Consider the following 23,433-nt stretch of genomic DNA (forward strand, 5'->3'; position numbering starts at 1 on the left):
AGGCTAAGTGATTGAGTGGATGCTGGCTCATTTCTCCAAGATGGAGAATTCGGGGGGAGGAGTAAGCTTTGAGAGCAGCTAACAATCTGATATGGGAAATGGAGAGTTTCAAGGTTCCTTGGGACAGCTACATGAGGTTGGCTATTTAGTAAAGCAGCCAGTGCTTTGTTCAGAAATGGACTCCCCCAAATCATGCAGAGAGAAAATTGGCTAAAACCTGTATAATAATTTCATATCAACTTGACATAGTTTTCATAGTGTCTTTGTAAAAAGTGCTTGTCTAATGGCAAAACATTTTATTCAAGTTTATAACTGAAGAAAGGGGATCTTAGCTATGACAAAAGAGTTCTTCACCTGTTACAGTGACAGGCTCAGAGGAGGCATTTAAGCAAATGTATGTCGAAGCAAAAAGGCGGGGCGCCTGGGTGGCTCAGTTGGTTGAGCGACTGCTTTCAGCTCAGGCCATGGTCCTGGAGTCCCGGGATCGAGTCCCACATCGGGCTCCTTGCTCAGCGGGGAATCTGCTTCTCCCTCTGACCCTCTCCCCTCTCGTGCTGTCTATCTCTCACTCTCAAATAAATAAATAAGATCTTTAAAAAAAAAGCAAAAAGGCATATCACCAAAAATTTAAAGAAGGGCAGGATTTGCTCCTTTGCCTCCTATATAAATCCCAACGAGTAACAGTAAGGCATTATAGGTCTGACGTATGCATAGTGTTTTACTTTTCAGAAGAATGCTTTTCTCACCCGTTAGCTCCTTTGATCTTTATAATAATTCTGTAAGGTAGGCAGGGTGGCTGTTATTATGCCCACTGGACAGATAAAACTGAAGATCAGAGAAAGTAAGTGATTTGCTGCAGGCTACATTACTAGTACTCAGCTAGAAATTAAATTCCTTCCTTTTTATGTCAAGTTCAGTGTTTTCACTACAAACCACCACCTTTTACAACTAGTTAGCAGAGAGGTATAAAGATGTTCCTGCCTTTTGGTGATAGTAAGAATTACCTTCCTGTGTATCCATTCTTACTAGGATCATACTCCTGATAGTCCTCTTAAGACTCTGGAAGATGAGAGGCACCTGGGTGGCTCAGTCGTTAAGCATCTGCCTTCGGCTCAGGTCATGTTCCCAGGGTCCTGGGATCGAGCCCCAGATTGGGCTCCCTGCTCGGCGGAAGCCTGCTTCTCCCTCTCCCACTCCCCCTGCCTGTGTTGCCTCTCTCGCTGTCTCTCTGTCAAATAAATAAATAAAATCTTTAAAAAAAAAAAAAGATTCTTGAAGATGAGTGATAGAGTTGAAAGAAGAACTGGTGAAAACTATGTACCAGGACTAGATATACCCTGAGATTCCCAGCCTTCCTTACTGACATCTGACATGTGCCTGACAACTGGGACCTCTGTGGGAACTATCAGCTGGAATACCTTTCCATAGCCTCTCCATGTGGCCTGAGCTTCCACACAGCATGGCAGCTGGGTTTTGAAAGTGAGTATCCCAAAAGAGAGACTGATAGAAGCTGCTCTTCTAACCTAGCCTTGGAAGTTACAGAGTATGACCACAAGTAGGATCTGCTGGGTTTTTCTTTTTCTATTTTTTAATGAACCTTGTAGTAGTATATGCCATGAAATGCCTGTAGCCCTGGCTACCACCTTGACTAGAGCTTTGGGAGAGACTTTGAGGCAAAGGCACTCAGCTAAATGGCCCAGATTCATGACCCACAGAAACTGTGAGATAATACTTATTATTTTAAGTAACTAAGTTTTGGGGTAAACCTAGCAGTAACTAACAGATTAGCTAAAGAGAAGTGAGAGAGAACCTTGAATAGTGTTGAGTCACTGTGCTTCTCCTTACACACTTGACTTGGCAAGCTTGTCCATGCCCATAGTTTGAATTACCCTGTGCAGGGACTTCCAGATCTGTATCTCCATCCCAGAACTCTCATGAACTACAGACTTTTACATCCTACAGCCTGCTAGACTTCTGTACTGGCAGTTCCACGGACACTTCTCATTCAGCTTATCAAAAATTGAACTTGTAAACTGTGGACTTTGGGTGTTATGGATGTGTCTCAATTAGGTTCATTGGCTGCAACAAATGTACCACTCTGGTGGGGAATGTTGATAACGAAGGAGGCTGTGCATGACGGGGCAGGGGTATATGGGAAATTTGTGTATCATCCCCTCAATTTTGCTGTGAACTTAAAACTACTCTAAGAAATAGTTTTAATAAAAATCTGAATTTGCCATCTTCTCACTCAATTCTGCTATTTCTTCAGTGTCCATTCTGTGGGAAAATACCACCTCATGTTTAGCTGCTCAAGTTAGAAATCTGGAATTTATCATTATTTCCTTCTCCCCCACTCTTCATATTCAGTAATAATAATTATAATTATCATAACAACAAAAACAGCAACTAACATTTATGGAAGCCTTACTATATGCTAGGTACTCACTGTTCTAAGCATTTTATGTGTATCAGTTAATCTTCATAGCAACCCTAGGAAATATATCCTATCATGATTCCTGTTTTACAGATTAAAAAAAACAAGTCAGGATGAAGTAACTTGCCCAACTTACCTACTAAGTGGCAGAGGTTGATTTAGAATCTATGCTGTTGGGCAGCAAAGCCCTGCACCCTTTAACCACGATATTCTACTGCCTCCAGTCAACCAAGTCCTGTTATTTCTTAACTCCCATCTCATGAATCTGACCCCTCACTCCTCCACTGTTGCCCACTCAGGTCATCTCTCTATAAAGAGTCTCCAAACTGGTCTTGGTTCACTGAACCCAAAGACTTCACAGTTTTTGGGGCAGAGGCACAGGAATTATCATCTCATGTGGTAAGTGCTGTATTGAAGTCTGCACCAGGTGCCATGAGATTCCTCTGCATGAGAATCTAGAGAACTAGGAAAACATGACATCTGAGCTGGTACTTGAGGATGAGGAGTTCAAAGATAAAGAAAAGCACGGGTAGAGGTAATTCCATTTTGTTGCACAGGGATAGGAAGGAGCATGCAGTGTTTGAGGAATTGCAAGAATTTGTGTGTGGCACATGACGGCATGATGGGGCTGGAAAGTGGACCAAGATGGTCTGGGAGGGGCCAGGTATACAGCAAACCCTTGGTGAATGACTTGCCACAGATTATCCCTCAAATCTGTAACATTTTGCTAAAACAGTGGTGAAATGAAAGAGTCCAGTCGACTGCCCTGCACTTGCACTCAACTTAGCAGCTTTCCTGCCTCTTACCATGACTTAAGGTACCTTTCCACTCTCGCAAAACTATAGTTCACCAGGGCGCCTGGGTGACTCAGTTGGTTAAGCGTCTGACTCTTGATTTCTGCTCACGTCATGATCTCAGGATCGTGAGATCCAGCCCTGCATTGGCCCCCACGCTGAGTGTGGAACCTGCTTAAGATTCTCTCTCTCCATCTCCCTCTGTCCCTCCCCACCATCTACCCCTCCCCCGATGTGCATGTGCTCGCTCTTTCAAAAAAAAAAAAATACAAAAAACTAGACTATGTTGAGTTTCTTTTCTTGGGGGGAGGGGGTGATTGGAGGAGAGGGTACCATAAACACTATGGTGATGTTCCTGAATTAAAGGATTTGAGGATGTCTCTGTTAACATACCTGGACAATGTCATGTGTGAGCAAAAGTTAACTTTTATAAGGTAATGGGTGATGCATATGAATAAACAAGTAAAATTAAGTAGATGAAAAACATGAACCAGGAGGAAAAAGAATATAGAAAAAATAAAAATCATGAAGTGAGAAAATAAATCAGAATAGTGATTTTGTATTCTGTGTTAGCCCTATGTGACACCTATCATAGGGTTTTAACTTTAAAAGGAATTGCTCCTAACCCATTGATTTCTCAAGCATATGGATTTGAGAGTTTAATCCACTTAATGATGTTTCACAACTCCTACTGCTTGTACACCAAGGTGCCAGGCTACATAGTCCCCCAGTCTGTGTACAGGGTTTTCAGGAGAAGGTTAATATTAAAGCTGTAAGGTTCATTTAGGGTTCCCCCTTCGTCCTTGAATTGCAGGGCAAGGATTATCAGGGAAGATGGTGAATCTTGAAACAGGCCCAGGAGGTGAGCTCAGACAACAATGCCCTTGTTTTAACAAACCACTGAGGTCCCTCTTTTAACTGTATAGCTAGTAGAAATCACAGAGGGCATAACATCACCACATCAGCAGACATTCATTCTTTCAGGTGCCAGAGTCTGAATGAGAAAGTGACCTAAACTGAAAAAAGCAGCTTGTGTTACAACATATGGCCGCAGAGATCTCGTGACCAGAGGTAGCAATTTAGGAAAGAAGAAGTTTCAAAGCCTAACCTATTAGGGTCTAGGCCAGGAAAATACTCACTCCCCGCCTTCTGCTTCCTCAGCTGCCACTGCCTTTCTCTATTGAAAACCTCCCATGGCCCCTCAGGGCTGCAGCTGACCCAGGAGCAAAGATTGTGCTCTTCACTCTCAAAGCTTCCTGCAGCCTGGGTCATCTGGCTTTTACAGATAATGGAGTGTGTTGTTTGGTAATATAAACTGTCAAATTTATTATGAAGGATCTTTGTTCAGAAAGATCTAGTTTTTTAATCTGCAAATAAAAAATACTGAAGGGAAATGCACTAATTTATTGAGTGGTTATTTCTGAGTGGTGGGGATGTGACTAATTTTTCTTATTGTCTGTTTACTATAATAAGCATATATAAATTCATCAATAAAGAAAAACTCTATTTAAAAAGGCTAATAAGGGGGCGCCAGGGTGGCTCAGTTGGTTAAGTGTTTCCCTTCAGTTCAGGTCATGATCCTGGGGTCCTGAGATCGAGCCCCACGGGCTCCCTGCTCAGCAGGGAGTCTGCTTCTCCCTCTGCCCTTCCCCCGATCATGCTCTCTCTCTCTCTCTCTCTCTCAAATAAATCTTAAAAAAAAAAAAAACTAATAATGGGAGAAACTCTAGGACTTAGAGAATTGGCCTTCTCTGCCGGTACGGTTTTCAGATAAAAACCTGAAATGACGCATTGGAATGGCCCACGAAACAGCGAGGCTGAGTGCTTACTTGGCATGCAAGCTGAGTCAGGTTATTATCTATGCCTCTGAATTAAAAGAAGCTGTAGCAGAAAGAATATTGACTTGGAGTCTTAGAAAAATACTTTATCTATGAGCCTCAGTTTTCTCTTCTGTAAAATGGGAACAATAATACTTCCTGTGATTAGGTGAGTGACAAGTGAGATTTATTATTTTTTTTAAGATTTTATTTATTTATTTGACAGAGACACAGAGAGAGGAAACACAAGCAGGGGGAGTGGGAGACGGAGAAGCAGGCCTCTCGCTGAGCAGGGAGCCTGATGCAAGACTCGATCCCAGAACCCCGGGATTGTGACCCGAGCCAAAGGCAGACGCTCAACGACCGGGCCACCCAGATACCCCAAAAATGCATGAATTCTTATATACAGAACATAACCATCCAGAATGAAGAAAAAGTTGAAAATCTAAACACACCACCAATAACAACTAAGGATATTGAATCAGTAATCAAAAATATTCTAAAAAAGAAAAGCTGAGGGACCAGAGGGCTTTACATGTGACTTCTACAAATAAGAAAAAAAAAAAAATACCAATTCTTAAGCTCTTCCAAAAAACCGAGAAGGAGAGAAAAAAATCCAGACTCCTTCTATGAGGACAGCATTACCCTTATGCAAAGGGCAGATAAAGTCACTAGGGGGGAAAAAAAAGGAAACTAAGGCCAACATTCAACATTCCTGGTGATTATTAACAAATCAACTTCAACAACACATCAAAGTGATCATACCCCATGACAGAATTTATAGGATCCTAGGAAAGCAAGGATGATTAATAATGTACAAATACATGTGACATACATGAACACAATGAAGGATAAAAATCATATAATCATCTCAATAAATAAAGACAATTTTACAAATTTCCAAGAAATTTCCATGATGAAAATGCTCAACAAACTAGGTGTAGAAGGAACATACCTCAACATAATAAAAGCCATATATGACAAACCCATAACAAATGTTATATTCAATAAAGAAAAATGGAAAGCTTTTCATCTAAGATAAGAAAAACAAGTATGAAACAGAGTTCTAGAGGGGAGGTGGGTGTGAGGATGGGTCAGCCCGGTGATGGGTAACAAAGAGGGCACATACTGCATGGAGCAGTGGGTGTCATACGCAAACAATGAATCATGGAACTCCACATCAAAAACAAATGATGTAATGTATGGTGATTAACATAACATAATAAAATAAAATAAAATGAAAAAAGAAAGAAAGAAAGACAAGTATGGCCACTCTAGCAACTTGTATACAACATGAAACAAGTTGTAGCCACAGCAATTAGGCAAGAAAAAGAAATTAAACTAATCCAAAATAAAAGAAATTAATAAAATTGTCTGTTTGCAGGTAACATGATCCAGTATATGGAAAACACTAAAGATTGAACAAACCAAAGTGTTAGAATAAATGGAATAATAAATTTCCTTTCTGCACAATAAACATACATAAAACAGTTGCATGTCTTACACTAACAAAAACCACATGAAATTAAGAAAATCCTCTGATTTACAATAAAATACAAAAATCCATTCATACATCAAAAAGAAAAAAATTCTAACGAATAAACAATCAAATAGGTGAAAGACCTGTACACTGAAAGCTATGAAACACAGAAAAAAGAAATCGAATGGGGCGCCTGGGTGTCTCAGTCGGTTAAGTGTCTGCCTTCGGCTCAGGTCATGACCCCGGGGTTCGAGGATCAAGTCCTGCGTTAGGCTCCCTGCTCCGTGGAGAGTGTGCCTCTCCTCTGCTCCTCCTCCCACCTATTCTCTCAATCTCTATCTCAAATACATAAATAAAATCTAAAAAAAAAAGGAAATTGAACAGACACAAAACAACAGAAAGATATCTCATCTTCATTAATTAGAAGACTTCATATTGGGGCGCCTGGGTGGCTCAGTCGCTAGGCGTCTGCCTTCGGCCCGGGTCGTGATCCCGGGGTCCTGGGATCGAGCCCCACATCCGGCTCCCTGCTCCGCGGGAAGTCCGCTCCTCCCTCTCCCACGCCCCCTGCTTTTGTTCCCGCTCTATCTCTCTCTGTTGAAGATTGGAAGCATGCTCCCATGTTTGTCCATAGGCTTGGGCAGCACCTGGCTCTTACACTGGAGCAGCCTGGCTCTGAATCCTGGCACGTCACTGGCTCATGGTGGTCATGACCTTGCGCATATTTGCTTAAAGGCTCAGCACGTCATCTGAAGGGGCAGGGGAGAGAAGAACCAGACCTGTGGAGAGCTTCAGGGAAAAGCTACCAGACAGGAGCTGAGGTATTCAGCAGAGGAACAAAGCCAATTCCAAACTACCTCCGGAAGAAAGTCTGGAATAGTAGTCCCATTCTCTCTTTTCTTCCACTCTCCAGCTTCCTCTTGGTACCACCCATTGACTAAAACCAATCAAAAGCCAGAGGGAAAGGGAGCCCATTAATGCAGTCAATAAAGACCAGCCTCACAGGGCACAAAGCAGGTGAAGAGGAGGAAAAATAATTTTCCCTTTACTCTTCTAGGTTTTTGGCTGAGATGCCCCCAACCCCCTGTAAGAAAAGACAAATGAACAGGAGAAAAACAGAGGTTTAATCGAGATTTATTATTTTTAAATGACTTAAATGTAAGGCATTTCGCTAGACATTGAGGATCGAGAGCAGATAGCCCTTGCCTATCAAACAGTAGCTGGAAAAACAATTACAGTATAGCTCATTAAGCAGTATAATATAGAATACACAGCATCATACAGGAGCACCTAACTCAACCTGAAGGGTGAGGACAAACTTCTTGGAAGAGGTGGTGCCTGAATGGCGCCTTAAATAATTATCATTTAGAATTAGCCAGGTGAAAAGAAATAAGGTGTATGTTGTGCATGATGAACTGTGAAATGCTATAACATAAATTCGTAAAAGGATTCGATTTTTTAAAGAATTTTCTGATGAAGTGGGGCACCTGGGTGGCTCAGTTTAGTGTCCGACTCTTGATTTCAGCTCAGGTCTTGATCTCAGAGTCAAGGATTCAAGTCCCACGTTGAAAAAAAAATTTCTGATGATGTATATTTTTTATGCTGAAATGCATGGTCCTTAAATGTACAGTTTTGACAAATACACATACAACCCTATTGATATGTAAAATACATTTTCTTCCTTGCAATTATCCCTCCCAGAAGCAACCACTAATCTGATTTTTATCACTGTAGATTAGTCTATTCTAGACCTTTATTTTTTTTTTTTTTAAGATTTACTTATTTATTGAGAGAGAGAGCACAAGCCGCGGAGAAAGGGAGAGGGAGAGGGAGAAGCAGATTCCCACTGAGCAGGGAGCCCAACACATGGGGCTCGATCCCCAGACCCTGAGATCATGACCTGAGCCAAAGGCAGATGCTTAACCAACTGAGCCACCCAGGCGCCCTGAAATTCATTTTTATTTTATTTTATTTTATTTTTAAGTAATCTCTACATCCAACGTGGGGCTCAGTCTTACAACTCTGAGATCAAGAGTCGCATGCCCTACCAACTGAGCCAGCCAGGTGCCCCTATTCTAGAACTTTATATATAAATGGAACTATATAGAATATATGTTTTTGTGCAAATCCTCTTTTACTCAGCATAATATTTTTGATATTCATTCATGTTGTTACTCAATCCGTGGTTTGATCCTTTTTATTGCTGAGTCATATTGCATTGTGTGAATATACCACAATTTCTTTATCTGTTCTGTTGATGGACATCTGGGCTATTTCTGGTTTTTGGCCATTGTGAATAAAGCTTTGTGAACATTCTTATACATAGGTTTGTGTGGATGTAGGTTTTCATTTCTTTAAGATAAGTACCTAGGAGTGGAATTGCTATATTATAGGGTAGATGGTTTTTCTGTCTTTTTAAGAAACTGCCAATAGTTTCCAAAGTGGTTTTACCATTTTACATTGCCACCAGAAAAATGTATGGGAGGTCCAGGTGCATTTGGTGTTGCCAGTCTTTTTCATTTTAACCATTCTAGTGGGTGTGTAGTATACCTTATTGTGGTTTTAATTCACATTTCTCTGACAACTAATAGTGTTAAGCACATTTTCATGTGTTTATTGGCCTTCCATGTATATGTGTGTATATATGTGTATATATATATATATATATATATATATATATGTATACACACACACATTTGGTAAGTATTTTTTCAAATCTCTTGGGAATTAGAAAAACAGACCTACAGATTAAGTGCGGTGTCTATCAAAATTCCAATTGTCTTTTTTACAGAAATTGACAAACTGAACCTGAAATTGATATGAAATTCAAGGTACCCAGAATTGTCAAAAGAATGTTATAAAGAAAGAAAAAGAGGTTGGAGGACTCACTTCCTGATTTCAAAACTTACTACAGAGCTATAGTAATCAAGACTGTGTAGTGCTGGCATAAGGATAGATACATAAATCAGTGGAATAAAATTAAATTAAGAGTCCAGAAGTGAACCCATACGTTTCTGGTCCACTGATTTTTGGCAAGGATGCCAAGATAATTCAGTGAGGGAAAGAATAGGTTTTTCAATAAATGGTGCTGGTATAACTGGAGAGCCACATGCATAAGAATGAATTTGGATCTCTTCCTGACACCATATACAAAAATAACTCAAAATGAATCAATCACCTAAACTTAAGAGCTAAACCTATAAAACTCTTAGAAAAAAACATAAATTTTTGTGACATTGCATTAGGCAACAGTTTCTTAGGTATGACATTTAAAGCACGAGCAAACAGAAAAAAAAACAAATTGGACTTCATCAAAATCAAAAACTTTTTTGTGTCAAAGGACACCATCAAGAAAGCAGAAAAACAATCTGAAGAATTGGAGAAAATATTTGCAAGTCAGGTCCTGTATCTGGTAAGGACTGGTATGCATAATAAATAAAGGATTTGTAATGCAACAATAAAAAATACAGGTAATCCAATTAAAAATGAGCAAAGGATTTGAACAGATGTTTCTGAAAAGAAGTTAAACAATGGGCCAATAAGCACAGGAGAAGATGCTCAATATCTTTAAACTTCAGGGAAATGCAAATCAAAACCACAATGAGGAACCACTTCGGATCCACTAGGATGGCTATAATAAAAAGAGACTGACAATAATAAGCATTACTGATGTGGAGAAATTGGAACCCTCGTGCATTACCAGTTAGAATGTAAAAAGATGCAGATGCCGCATAAACCAGTTTAGCAGTTCCTGAAAATGTGAAACAAGAGTTACCATATGATCTAGCAGTTCCATTCCTAAGTATGTACATAAAAGAATTGAAAACATTTCCACACAAAACCTGTACTCAAATGCTTACTATTCATAATAGCCCCACAGTGGAAATAATCCAAATATCCATCAGCCAATGAATGAATAAACAATATAGAATATTATTCATCCATAAAAAGGAATGCAGTACTGATTCATGCCTAAAACATGGATGAAGTCATGAAAACATGCTAAATGAAAGAAGTCAGACACAAAAAGCCACATTTTGTATGATTCCATTTATATAAAATGTCCAGAATGGGCAAATCCTTATAGACAGAAAGTAGATTAATGGTTGCCAGGGTCTGAGGGGAAGGAGAGAATGGTGAGTGACTGCCAATAATATTGGGTTTCTTTTGGGAGGTGATGACAACCTTGTGAATATACTAAGGACCTTTAAATTGTATATCTTTAAATGGTGACTTTTATGGTATGTGAATTATATCTCAATTTTAAAAACCAAGAAGAAAGGTTTCAAAATGAAATTTACAAAAACTTTTGTTTTGGAAACCACTGCATAAGCACATCTAGATTATTAGAAGTGGCTGTGTCTCAGAGAGGACAATCATCGCAAAGACTGCTTCCTAGCCCTCTCTTCCTCTCTCATATGCCTTTTCTGGTTGTGGGTCCTTGCCTCTTTGACACCGTCCTGATTCTGCTTACATCTCCCAGTTCAAACTCCAGCCCTGCCTTCCGGATCAGTCTGAATCTGAAGTCAACTTTCCAGTTTTCCAGAATTGAGCCAGCTTGCTTCTCTTAAGCCCTAGTTACCATCAAAATTCATCCTTAAGAAAATAAAAACTAGACTTGAAGTACAGAAAATTTACTTTTGTGGTGCAGACTAGAGATAGCATAGGTTCCATTCAGGTTCTATCATCATTAATCAAGTCCTTCCTCTAACTTTTTGGCTCCAAATAATAGAGTAAGAGTTACTTGATTCATGAGTTCGTGGTGCAATTACTGGTATCCTGCTAGCAGGCAATAATGCCAAAGAGAAAATAAAACAGACATTTTCAGAGAAAGATAGGAAACGATTGCAGGGAAAAGGGAGCAACATCTCCCCTACTGTAAGTTTCTGCTTTCTGTAACAGTTGTTCCTAATGATGGAGTTCAAGTACGCTGAGAAGCCTGCTGCTTCCCAGAGTTTCTCTTAGGAATTTCTGACATTTCAGCGAGTCTTCAAATAAAGTTTAACATTTCTATAATCTATTTATTATTTTAAAGACTGGCAGTCAAATAAGAAATATCTGAGAGGGTGCCTGCCTGGGTGGCTCAGTCAGTTAAGCATCTGCCTTTGGCTCAGGTCATGATCCCAGGGTCCTGGGATCCGCAGGGAGCCTGCTTCTCCCTCTGCCTCTGCCTCCGCCTGTCTCTCTCTCTCTCTCTGTTTCTGTCTCTTTCTCTCATGAACAAATAAATAAAATCTTAAAAAAAAAAAAAGAAGTATCTGAGAGGCAGATTGAACGGAAGACAGGGTGACACTTTTGTTTTCCAGGATAGAGGTTTGTATAGAAAGGAATAGAGTATAGGGGGGTGCAGAGCAGAGTGAGATCACTAAAATGTGAAGACCTATAGGAGGCAAGAGGGAAGGGGCCAGATCAGGGACACGGAAGGGATATGACAAAAACGGGAGACACCTGATTCTTGGAGACAGGCTGGAGAGAAGGATGAGGGCTTGAGTGTGCATAAAGTAGCTCTGAAATGGACAAGAAGAAGAATAAGGAAGCTATAGGTGGCCTATGCTGTGAACTAGTAGGTTCCTAGTTAACTTTTCATTTGGGATATGACTTCATGTGCTAAATTAATGCTGCAAATATTAAGTCAGATCCCCTTAGAGTGTTCTTTTTCTTTGATTTTCATTTAGACTTTTAGGAACTTAAGGAACTCATGCAAAGTCATTGAAGGGTCAAAATGATAGAAGCACTCATTTCACCCAACATTTAATTAAGTTTCAGTAGAATATTTTCGTTATTTTTTTCAAAAGATTTTATTTCTTTATTTGAGAGAGAGAAAGAGAGAGACAGCTAGCACACAAGCAGGAGGGGAGGGGCAGAGGGAGAGGGAGAAGAAGATTCCCTAATGAGCAAGGAGCCCAATGTGGGGCTCAAGCCCAGGACCCTGAGATCATGACCTGACCCGAGCGCAGATGCTTAACTGACTGAGCCTCCCAATTTTATAATTGTACCTCTACTAAATGGTCTCAGTATAGTATACCAATTCTCAGTTTTTAAAAGAATTCTTCTACATCCTCTGGTCTCTTAATCTGAAAGAGATGTGGGCTGACAGCCATTCTCTGGACTCACTCTCAACTCCAGAAAAGACTCCTTTAAACTCTCTCAGGGCTGCCACAGCACCGTCACCTCCACTTAACTGATTCTGTTTAAGTGAAAATTTCAAATAAACCACTGAGAAAATGTAGCTGGTCATTTCTTGTCAGCATAGATCAGCTTTCATTTCATTAAGTGAAATTCTGCTTTAAAAAGTTCTTTACCTGAATAGTCAATCAGTATTTTTTTTAAGTAATCTCTATGCCCAATGTGGGGCTCAAATCCATGACCCCGAGATCATAGAATCATATGCTCCACCTGCTGAGCCAGCCAGATGCCCCAGTTAATCAGTATTTCCTTTAAAAGATTTTATTTATTTATTTATTTATTTATTTATTTATTTATTTATTTGCAGGGGGCAGGGAGGGACAAGGGAGGAGAAGCAGAGCAGCAGACTCCTGGCTGAGTGGGGAGCCCGACGCAGGGCTCGATCTCACCTCGATCTCACGACCCTGAAATCATGACCTGAGCCGAAATCAAGAGTCAGATGCTTAACTGACTGAGCCACCCAGGCGCTCCAATTTATTTATTTTAGAGAGAGAGAGAGAGCACACGAGCGTGAGCAGGGGGAAGGGCAGAGGGACAGGGAGAGAGAGAATCTCAAGCAGACGCCCCACTGAGCACAGAGCCCCATGCGGGGCTGGATCTCACCACCCTGAGATCATGATCTGAGCCAAAATCAAAAGTCGGTAACCCAACTGACTGAGCCACCCAGGCTGCCCAGTTAATCAGTATTTTAAATCAGAACTGCAAATAGTGATGAATTCCACTAGTTTGTCGGTAAAAAAAAAAAGAGAGAGAGAGTTCACTGTCAATCTTACTATATCCCAGAATACATAAGCATTTGTACATAAGAATCATACTCAGGATTGTTGGAAGGACCCCTTAAAGTCATCTGGTCTAACCACTTTTCAAATGTGTTCATCTGTTACACTCCTGCCAAGTGGCAATTCAGCCTAAACCCAAACATCCCCTTTTGGTGAGAATTCACTCCCAAAGTCTGTAAAAAAATTTCCTATAGAATAAATAAAGGCTTTTGCCTTATGGCTTGTGTGCCCTCTGGTCTAGTTCTGTGCTCCCACAGGCCCACACCGAACAAGTCCAAGGCATCTTTAAGGTGTCAGTTCTCTAGAAGCTAAAGAGAAATCGCTCAATAGATAGCCTTTTATTTATTTTTTTTTAAAGATTTTATTTACTTTTTGACAGAGAGAAAGACAGTGGGAGAGGGAACACAAGCAGGGGGAGTGGGAGAGGGAGAAGCAGGCTTTCCACTGAGCAGGGAGCCCGATGCGGGGTTCGATCCCAGGACCATGGAATCACGACCTGAGCTGAAGGCAGACGCCTAACGACTGAGCCACCCAGGCGCCCCAATAGATAGCCTTGTAATACCTATAATTCACCTAGCTGGCATACAGCTAAAATTAAAAATTTTAAAAATTACTTTGAGGAAGAACGTCTGGGTGGCTCAGTTGTTAAGCGTCTGCCTTTGGCTCAGGTCATGGTCCCAGTGTCCTGGGATCGAACCCCACATCAGGCTCCCTGCTCAGCGGGGAACCTGCTTCTCCCTCTTCCACTCCCCCTGCTGTATTCCCTCTCTCACTGTGTCTCTCTCTGTCAAATAAATAAAATCTTAAAAAAATAATTACTTTGGGGAAATTGATACACTTGCAAATTTACTTTCTAAACAGTAGAGAACAATTCATCTGTTGCTTAGATGACAAAATTTTCAGGCTTCATCAACTATTATTGAAAATTCTTAGCTTTCTATGTGCCATGAAGTTTAAAGTAAACTAAGTTTGCAAACACATCATGCTAAATACATGAAATTATTTAAATTTTTTATTATGACAATTGACATATATTAAGTGAAGGAAATGACAGAAGTATTATAATAAAACATTTTGAAAGAAAAAGTTACACAATTAGGCCAATAACTATAAAATAGCTTCAGGCCTGGCTTATAACACCAAGAGTTCCGATCAGACTGTAGTGAGACATTGAACATTTCATTAACAAAAAATGTTGGCACCAGCCACAACATATTTTGGTTGTCACTTACAAGGAATATTATATTTAAACAACTATGCACTGCAATTCTAACACACTAGGTGTTCATACACTGCAGTTAACCCCTGAAGCTTTAAGCTACCAGGAATTCCCATATTTTCTATGCACAAAATTTACTTTGTGCATTAATGGAATCACATTTCCAGTTTTCAAATCTCCCCCCCAACACACACACACATGCAGTACATTATATGTGGCAGAGAGCACTCCAGCTTCCCCTATTTGACTAACAGAACGTTCCTGATTACCTCGACAGTTTTATGCTAATCTTGGAGCTTCTGCTTTAGCTCTCATCTCCTAGAAACAAAATAAAGCATTCTGAGAACCTATTCCAGGAATAATTTTTTTATGCATAGGAAAATAAAGCATTTCATATAAGCATGTCTGAAAATCCAAGAGGCATTTTGATCAAATACTCCCTGAATCTCAGCTACTATTACTTTAAAATCAAAATGAAAATTTAACATATACCATTTACAAATTCTTATCTGGAATTTGTATTCTTCACCTGGAAATTCATTATTCCCAGGCTTCTCCTCTGAATGGATGAAGCTAGCAAAGAAATTGGCAATCCCACATTAGCTGACAATAGATTAAGGGAGTTGAGAGAGAAATTTTGACACACTTAGATGAATTCTTTATAAGAATACACTTGTGCTATAAAGGTGAGGAGTTAGAATGGTAAGATTATCAGATGGCAAACATACTGGTGTCTTAATATAAGTTATGGTAAAATGTGCCATGTAAAAGACTGCTAGAATCAGCAACTCTACAAGCTTTAAAGATACTTTTCATCATATGTGGAAAGAATTGGAATTTGAATCTCATATCCCTCCCAGCAGAAAAATATTCCTGTGGCATTAAGTCTACTGAATAACAAGAACCAAATCAAGCAATTCTAGTTTTCCTTTTACAGATGGAAAAGAAACCAAGCTCTGCCCCAACCCACCCCGCCTATCCTAGCACAGGACACTCCCTTTCAAGCTGTATGGAAAACCTCCAGGCAGGTTTGGGCAAGCTACAATTCAGATACTTATCAAGAAGCTACTTTGCTAAGAGAACAAAACACTAGACCAACATTGAGAATACCCTAGTTAGGCATCACGAAAAATCACACACTATAATATGCTGTTAACTGCCAAATTTAGGCTATTATAGCCGTTCCGAAATTGAAAATTCATTTACACTAATATAAACTAGATCCATGTGTGCATATGTATGTGTCTCTATGTGTGTGTGTGTATATATGTTTGTGTATAATTTTCATGCAATGATCTTAAAGCTTTGGAGACAAGGGTTATTAGCCTAATTCCAAGGCTTGTCCACATAGCAATATTGACATGCACCAACTCTGCTAAAGGGCAGGAAAATGAAAAAGACCATGGCACAGATTTTTAAACAATTTTAGGTTTAATTACATAATGCACCTGTAGATGTTCTAGCATAAACACAATTGTAAAAATCTACATCCTATTTTAGGGTATTTTTCCACCTCCCAACCCTTAAAAGCTGTACAGTTATATAAAAAATGTGACTCTCAAGCAAAATAAACCTTTTTTTTTTTGCAACATACAAAATAAGTTAAATGATTCAGAAGGTCTTGAGCCATTAAGTATCCCAATGACTGTGTTCTGGCCATCCATAAGCATGACATGCAGCTCCTGGTCTATGACCAGAACTCAATAAATACAGGTCAAACAAAACCCCAAACACTTAAATTAGATTTCTTTAGAAAGTGATGAAAGTCAAGAAAATATATAATTAGGGTTAACAATTCCATTCTTAACTTACATCATCCAGTGGCAAAATGAACAAGGCAGGTCACTCAGTCCTTAGTGCATTTACTAGCTTGTACCGGTTTGGCAAAAAACACAAATGTAGTTCCTTTAAATGTTTTTTCTCATTCAAAATGTATGGTGACTAACACAATAAAATTAAAAAAAAGTCTAAGGAGCTTAATTAATAAATTTCTATTCATCTAATAATTTGTTATGCCCTCTCATATAACTTATGCATAGGATATATCTTAAAAAGTTATTAAAATAAAAATAACATTTTCATTAACTGAAATCACAATGTGCCAGAATTGGGTTTGCAGCATTTCCCAGAATGAAATCATATAAATATAAAATGGAAAAAAAAATTGCGCTCACATGACCAAAATCAGGGGAAAAAAAATCAACTAATGGAGTCCTATTCTAATCAATTTCTGAGAGGGTTTATATGAATAAAAGAAGTATCGAGTGGATAATCTAAAGTGGTTATATACCAAGCACACTACAGTTCGGCTTATGAAGACTGCTTGCTTGCTGGGGAATGACTCTTCTTCAATGTATGTTACATAGTTACTTAGCAATTCTTGGCACTCAAAAAATGATAAATGATAATTTAAGTGAAATATCTTGAAAACAAATTATTAAGTGTACACATAACACAATAACCCAGTTTAAATACACTGATAGCAAAGGGCCTTGTCTTCCGGGATTGGCATAAAAATAAGAAAATCAGCAGCTGAACTGCCACTTGCAAAGTAGGTTTACAGGTACACACTGGGAACGGTGGATAAAATAGGAATGGATTTTATTCTAAGAGGGTTTAATAACAATATTAAGCAAAGGACTAGGTAGATTATAGCGGATAAGCAGTCTTGGCATTCTTACTTCTTAGAGAACCAGGAATATTTTCTTAGAATATCACACCAAGAAGAGGAACTTCACTATTTTTCTCTGGACTTTCTGTAATTAAATGTTCATAATTTCACATCAGTCACAATTATTTGTCTTATGTCTTTTTACAATGTCAATTAATGATTTCAAAGGATTCATTTTTAATTTCTGCTAACATCTAAAGTATGTATACACATATTAACATATATATACATACATATATGTATGTTCTATTTTTTAAAAAAGATCTGGGTCTTTGAATACTTGTTCTATAGCTGTGAGGCAATCACGGACCTGTTTCACTGTGCTGGTGAAGGGCAGAGTTCACAACTTTTTCTGAATATTCAACTTACAGATTCCCTGGGTTCCTTCCAGTCATATGGTAGAACTAGCGCATGGTTAATGTCTCTCATCCCCACATACATAAGCTAAAAAGGCATTCTTTGTGACAAAGTAAATTCCATCAATCCCATTTAAAAACTGGTAACATTTTCTCACCATTTTACCTCTAAACAAGTACACTCCTACATTTTTCTTAGTATATATCCTTTGCTCAGATGCATACTATGGGATGGGCTCTATCAACCAAAAAGTGAAAACTGGAGTTTGTAATATCCTTTTAAAATTTGTTTAAAATGTTTTTATCAACAACTTTTTTAGCATTCAGTCCTTGGTTCTTTGGCAGGTCATAAAAAAAAAAAGACTATCAGTAGACATGAATTTATTCTGAAGGAAACTCCTCTTTATTCTCTGCATCTGCAACCTTGACCAACTGGAAAAAGATGTGTCAAGGAAATCCAACCTCAATATATCAGGTAAACTCTTGAAAAGCTCTCTGCCATCATTCTCTAATAACGTGCCAACAACGGAAAATGTTTTACACGACACCCTATTTCATCGACACAAGTCTACAAAACCAAAATGTGTATTTTCAGTCTGAGTTCCTTTCATATATTTTAATTCAAAGCTTCTGCTTTGTGAACATTTGGCTAGTTTTCAAACTTATACAGAAATTGCAAACTAAATATTCTGTGCACTAAACTACATCTCCCCTTACTACATGTGCTAGACTGTGGAGTGGGACATTGGGAGTCCACCTGTATTTCAAAAAAGGTTTAAAGTATTAAAGGACTCTATTATATGGCAGCTATGGAGGTATCTAAATCCATGGTTAGTACTCTAAGGATCCAAGATGTTCTAAACTCTAGATGGAGCTGCTGCTTTCCTATACTCTGTCCAATTCCTAATGACTGAATTGTATCTTTGGATACAGGACAATTTACTTTTTCCTACATTTTTTAAAATTTCTTCAAAGCATGTTCAGTTAATATTTCAGTGAACGTTAAGACTTTATGAGGGACTAAATCTAATCACCAAGCAGCAGAATTGGTTTTGCAATGTCCAACATTTAACTGCCCATAATTAACCTGTCTGCATAGTAATTTTTAAGTTCAGCTGCTTGGATTGCACTCCTTGTTAACAAAACGGTTAATTGGCTTAATCAGAATGTAAGGTTAGAAGGCAGACATTCACTATCAAGTTCACAAATACTTAATTCAAGTTCGGTAAATTAATAGGCAGCAAAAGTGGTATCAAAACCCATGTCAGTGGGACCTAGGCTAACTTGAATACTCAGTCTCTACTACGATAACAATGACCTTTTGCTCTCTGTAGGAGAAGAGTAAGAAGAACTCCCTTTATTTCACATTAGGCATCCTGTAAAATAAATAACCTACCCCACTGGATACTTCTTATCACTTGCTTAACTATAGAGTGGTGGAAGCAGGAGCTGGTGTGTCCAGAGGTAGAGACAGCGTACGTGGGAGCTTCTACACCGTAGTGGCTTTACCCAGCTGCAAGACTAAAATCTAGAGGAACAATGGGGGGCAGGGGAGGCCGCCCGCACATTCTCAACACTTACCTTGCACTAGTAGGAATCCTTCTATTGCCTGCCTGTTAGACAGTTAAAAAGGCTAGCTAACATTCTTACCTGACTTTCAAACAAATGAACAAACCTGGCTAGAAAGGAGGCTTGGTACGTGAATATGGTCCTTACGTAACCCTGCTCTACTGTCTGTAAGTGTAAGCCCTTCCCTCCCTTCCAGTGGAACATTGTCTCAAAATAAAAATCACAACTTGCTTGGAACCACATGCTATTGGTGCATCCTATTTTTAGGCTGCTTTCATTATTTTATTTTTTATACAGATACATATACATTGCTAGAATCAAAGCAAAAATATTAATCGGCAGGTACTACACAACTAAAGTGAAACAAAACAAAACAAACAAAAGAACAAACAAATGAAAAAACAACAGCTATAAACTTTCAAGGCCAAAAGATAAGATTTAAGGGCAACACCCGCTGAGGAAGGAAAAGAAAGAGTATAAAGTTTCTAGAGAGGTATTTATAATGCAAGTCTAATGCCAGCTTTTTAATCATAAAAAAGAGAAGTGCTTTACTATACACTGACTAGCACATATAATGCTTAATTTGGAAAGAAAAATTAACAAAGTTCCTTGGGCCAGCAGCAGATATGGTGTGTCCATTGCCGGCAACAGACACAACACCGGAACAGAAAAACCCAAATCCCAGGGCAAAAGTATTCACAGAAGTAATGGCTGAAGGTTTCAGAATTTGACAGGCAAGGTTTAACCACAAGTGCTACACTTTATACAATGTTATTTATGGCTCTGCCTGAAATTTTACAGCTGTAACAGTAACTAAATAAGACAAAGTTCATATTTTAGTGTCAATTACATGTTAGATATTTAGTTATAAACCCCTTTTTCTTGAAACAAAGGGCTTATCTTTCATTAAAGTGTTGAGATGTTTGAAATGGATGTCATGCCCATTAAGTATATTGGCGGTTCTCAATCAACTCTAGGTCGGTCGTATGACTATTAATGAATTTTAATAGAAGTCTAATGGCCAAAGGCCAAAACTACATTCAAACCCTGCTAATATATCCAGGCAGATAGGAAATTCCAACGCACACACATACACACACACGTATACACACACATACATGCTAAAACTCAAACTAAAAACCTCCCAAAGGAACTGCTTTGTTTGTAGACTTCAATTTGAAGTAGATTCTAAGGGCAAGAATAGACCAGTTAAAATTCACCTGAAAATCCTTTCCCCGTCATCAAATGTGCTAAAATACTGCTGTCAGCTTAGCATCTCTTCATGTATGTTATGTATAGATGTTATTTCTTTCAAAATGGGATATTTCAGATATTTAAATATTAAGTGGCCAGAAGACAAGAGTTAGACTATCTGCAAGGTTTACAGTCCACCTGGGCCTAAAGAAAGACCATGCTTATTTCACTAATAACTCTCACTGATAGGATATTAGAGGCCACCTCATCACCACTGCATAAAGCTGCTTAAAAAAATTTGCTGCTAGCACAATCTGGTTGTCAAAGCTTCATTATACATTTTACTGTACAAATGTTTTTCAGATGATTTTTTTTTTTTAAACAAGAAACTCCGCTATAACAGAAACTCAGGTTAGAGTTTTTAATGATGGTGCTTTCTCCATCTCTTCTTATTTTTTAAGTATGGTTATCTCCAATAGTAAACAAGTTGATATCATGAATGCTGTTACTGAATGACTTACGTATGATGTTATCTACAGTTCTCAAACTGCAACAATACAGACTGGAACTTTTAAACAGTCTGTTCATCATCATCTATGCCATGAATGTTTAAATATAATATATATTTAATATGAAAAAGCTAAAGCACAAGTGCTTTCTCCCACCCCTAATTCTGTTTTGGGCCCTCACAGATTCGGAATGCATTCTTATCCACCCTTTTGCACAAAGTCAGGAGAGCTCAGGAAATATAAAGTCAAAAATATACAAATCTTTGTTGTTCTTATAATAAGATTTTTTTCCATGAATGAAATTACCAAGGACCATGAACTTGGAAAAAGAAAATCAAAAGGAATTTACAGCAATTATTTATCTTCAAAGTTCAAAACTGGTCACTTCACAGAAAGACTTCAGGGTTTGTTGAAATTTTTCTTCTAAAAAGTCATTCTGTAGTGGAGTTTTCTAGGAAAAATAAAACAGCTTTTAATAACTGGCCCGCTGGTGTGAGAGCTACCGTGGAATAAATTAGCACAAAAATGGAAAAAAAGTCTTATAACTGTTCACTGTTACAGACGTAATCAACAAGGTCAGTCACTCGTAAAAGCTCATCTTCCTCCTCTTCTGGCGCCCCTGCCTCCTGCCCACCATTTGTCCCATTGGGGGCCAGGCTGGCACTGGCTGTGCTGCTGTCCTTGGGGGTCTGAGGCTTCTCAGCTGGCTTGCCAATCAAGTTCTCAATGGCTTTGCCAGGACTCTGTCCATTGGTGGAAGGCAAGTCCACTAAGCTATAGTCCAAAGGGCTCCCCACCTTGCCTACATTTTCGAAGTCCTCTTCCTCATCGCTGTCTATCCGATAGGGCTTCTTGGTGCTCTCCTGTTCTGAGGGCAGGACCCTGGGCTGGCTGTCATGGGCAGGCTGATCTGCATCTCCATGAGCATTGTCACAACTCTCCTCCTCGTCTGTCTCGATCCGGTGTAGCCGTTTTCGAGATGGTCTGCCTTCTTCTTCCTCATCTGCTTCTGAATACTCATCTGTGATTCGACCCCGCTTTCGAACTGACCGCTTTGATTCTTTAGCTAGCTCATCATCTTCCGAGTTCTTGGACATATAGCTCTCTAGAATAAACAGCACATTTCAGCCATCGATACAGTTAACCATAACAGATTTAAGTAATTTTCCTTTTCCTCCCCATATTCACCCCATATCCTGCTTTCAGACTTGCCCGTGCATCCTGTTTCCCTCCAATAATTGGCCTGATTGCTCTCTCCTCTCAGGCCTGTAACAATCCACGGAAAGATCCATGGTGTGTTTTTTAACTAAGATTTTAAGAAAGAGCAAAATCACATTTCTTAGAAAACGAATATGATGATCCTTAAATTAAATGAAGATAGGGTGGTCGCAAACTGAGAAACTCCTATCCACTATCTCTCCAATTATGGAATCATGTACACATACTGATGAGGAAAGATTAAACCGAGTACCCAACTCTGGGCATCTGAAACAGTGTGCTAACTCTTAACCCATGTTATTAAATGTCCTTCCTTGGTAGTCTTTAAACGTGTTCTTTTTGTCTGTATTTACATCTAGGCTGTCTCTCCTAATCTCATGGCTTTGCATCTATATGCCGATGACTCACATTTGTTTGAGGCCACCCCTAAATTCCAGACTCACGTTATCAACAGCCTGCCTACTCAACATCTATGCTGGGATTTCTAAACAGGCACTTCAAACCTAACCTGTCCAGAACCGAGGTCCTACGCTTCTGCCTCAAACCTGCACTGCTCTGGTCTCGCCCATCTGAGTTACTAGCAACTCTACTGTTCTAATTCCTTAGTCATATTTTGATTGTTTTCTTTCTCCCATCTAACCAAACAGTAAATCCTCTGATTCTACCTTCAAAATAGAGCCATCATCTGACTGCTTTTCAGCCCTTTACTACCACTGCCCTAGTCTCACCCCCCATCATTTCTCACCTGGCCTCTTTCAGTGGGTTCCCAACGGGTCTCCTAGACTCTGCCCTTGTCCCCTTAAATTTATTCATAACACAGCTACCATAGCAAATTAAAATGTAAGTCCGATCATATCACTGCTCTGCTCAAACTCCTCCAATTATTTCTCTTCTCACAAGGAATAAAATCCAAAGTTTATAACTCTACAACGGCCTACCACGCTATCCCATATGGTAGCCACTAATCACGTGTGGCTATTTTTAAATTTATATGAATTAAAATTTAATAAAAATTAAAAATTCGGCTCCTCAGTCATACCAGTCACATTACAGGTGCTCAACAGTCCCATGAGAGGGTAGTGGCTACTATACTGAACAGCACAGATACGGCCTATTTCCATCACCAAAGAAAGTTGGACCAGACGGCACAGTTCATCAGGGGTTGGCAATTTGCTTGTTTGTTTTGTTTTTTTTTTGTAAAAGGGCA

At 39.1% G+C, this 23,433-nt stretch overlaps 1 protein-coding gene across 2 annotated transcripts in view; it reads right to left on the reverse strand.

Moving 5' to 3' along the window:
• Positions 1 to 16,121: 16,121 nt before the first annotated feature.
• Positions 16,122 to 23,433, reverse strand: part of RSF1 (remodeling and spacing factor 1) — a 157,477-nt gene continuing 150,165 nt past the window's right edge. For both annotated transcript variants that reach the window (XM_028115834.2, XM_028115833.2), the window contains exon 16: positions 16,122 to 22,113. In XM_028115834.2, coding sequence (XP_027971635.2) covers positions 21,548 to 22,113 — 566 coding nt within the window. In that variant the 3' untranslated portion in view covers positions 16,122 to 21,547. The remainder of the gene's footprint in view (positions 22,114 to 23,433) is intronic.

This window comes from Eumetopias jubatus, unplaced genomic scaffold (genome assembly GCF_037043125.1).
Source record: "Eumetopias jubatus isolate StellerSeaLion01/CBP00866 unplaced genomic scaffold, mEumJub1_p1.0 scaffold_13, whole genome shotgun sequence".
NCBI lineage: Eukaryota > Metazoa > Chordata > Mammalia > Carnivora > Otariidae > Eumetopias > Eumetopias jubatus.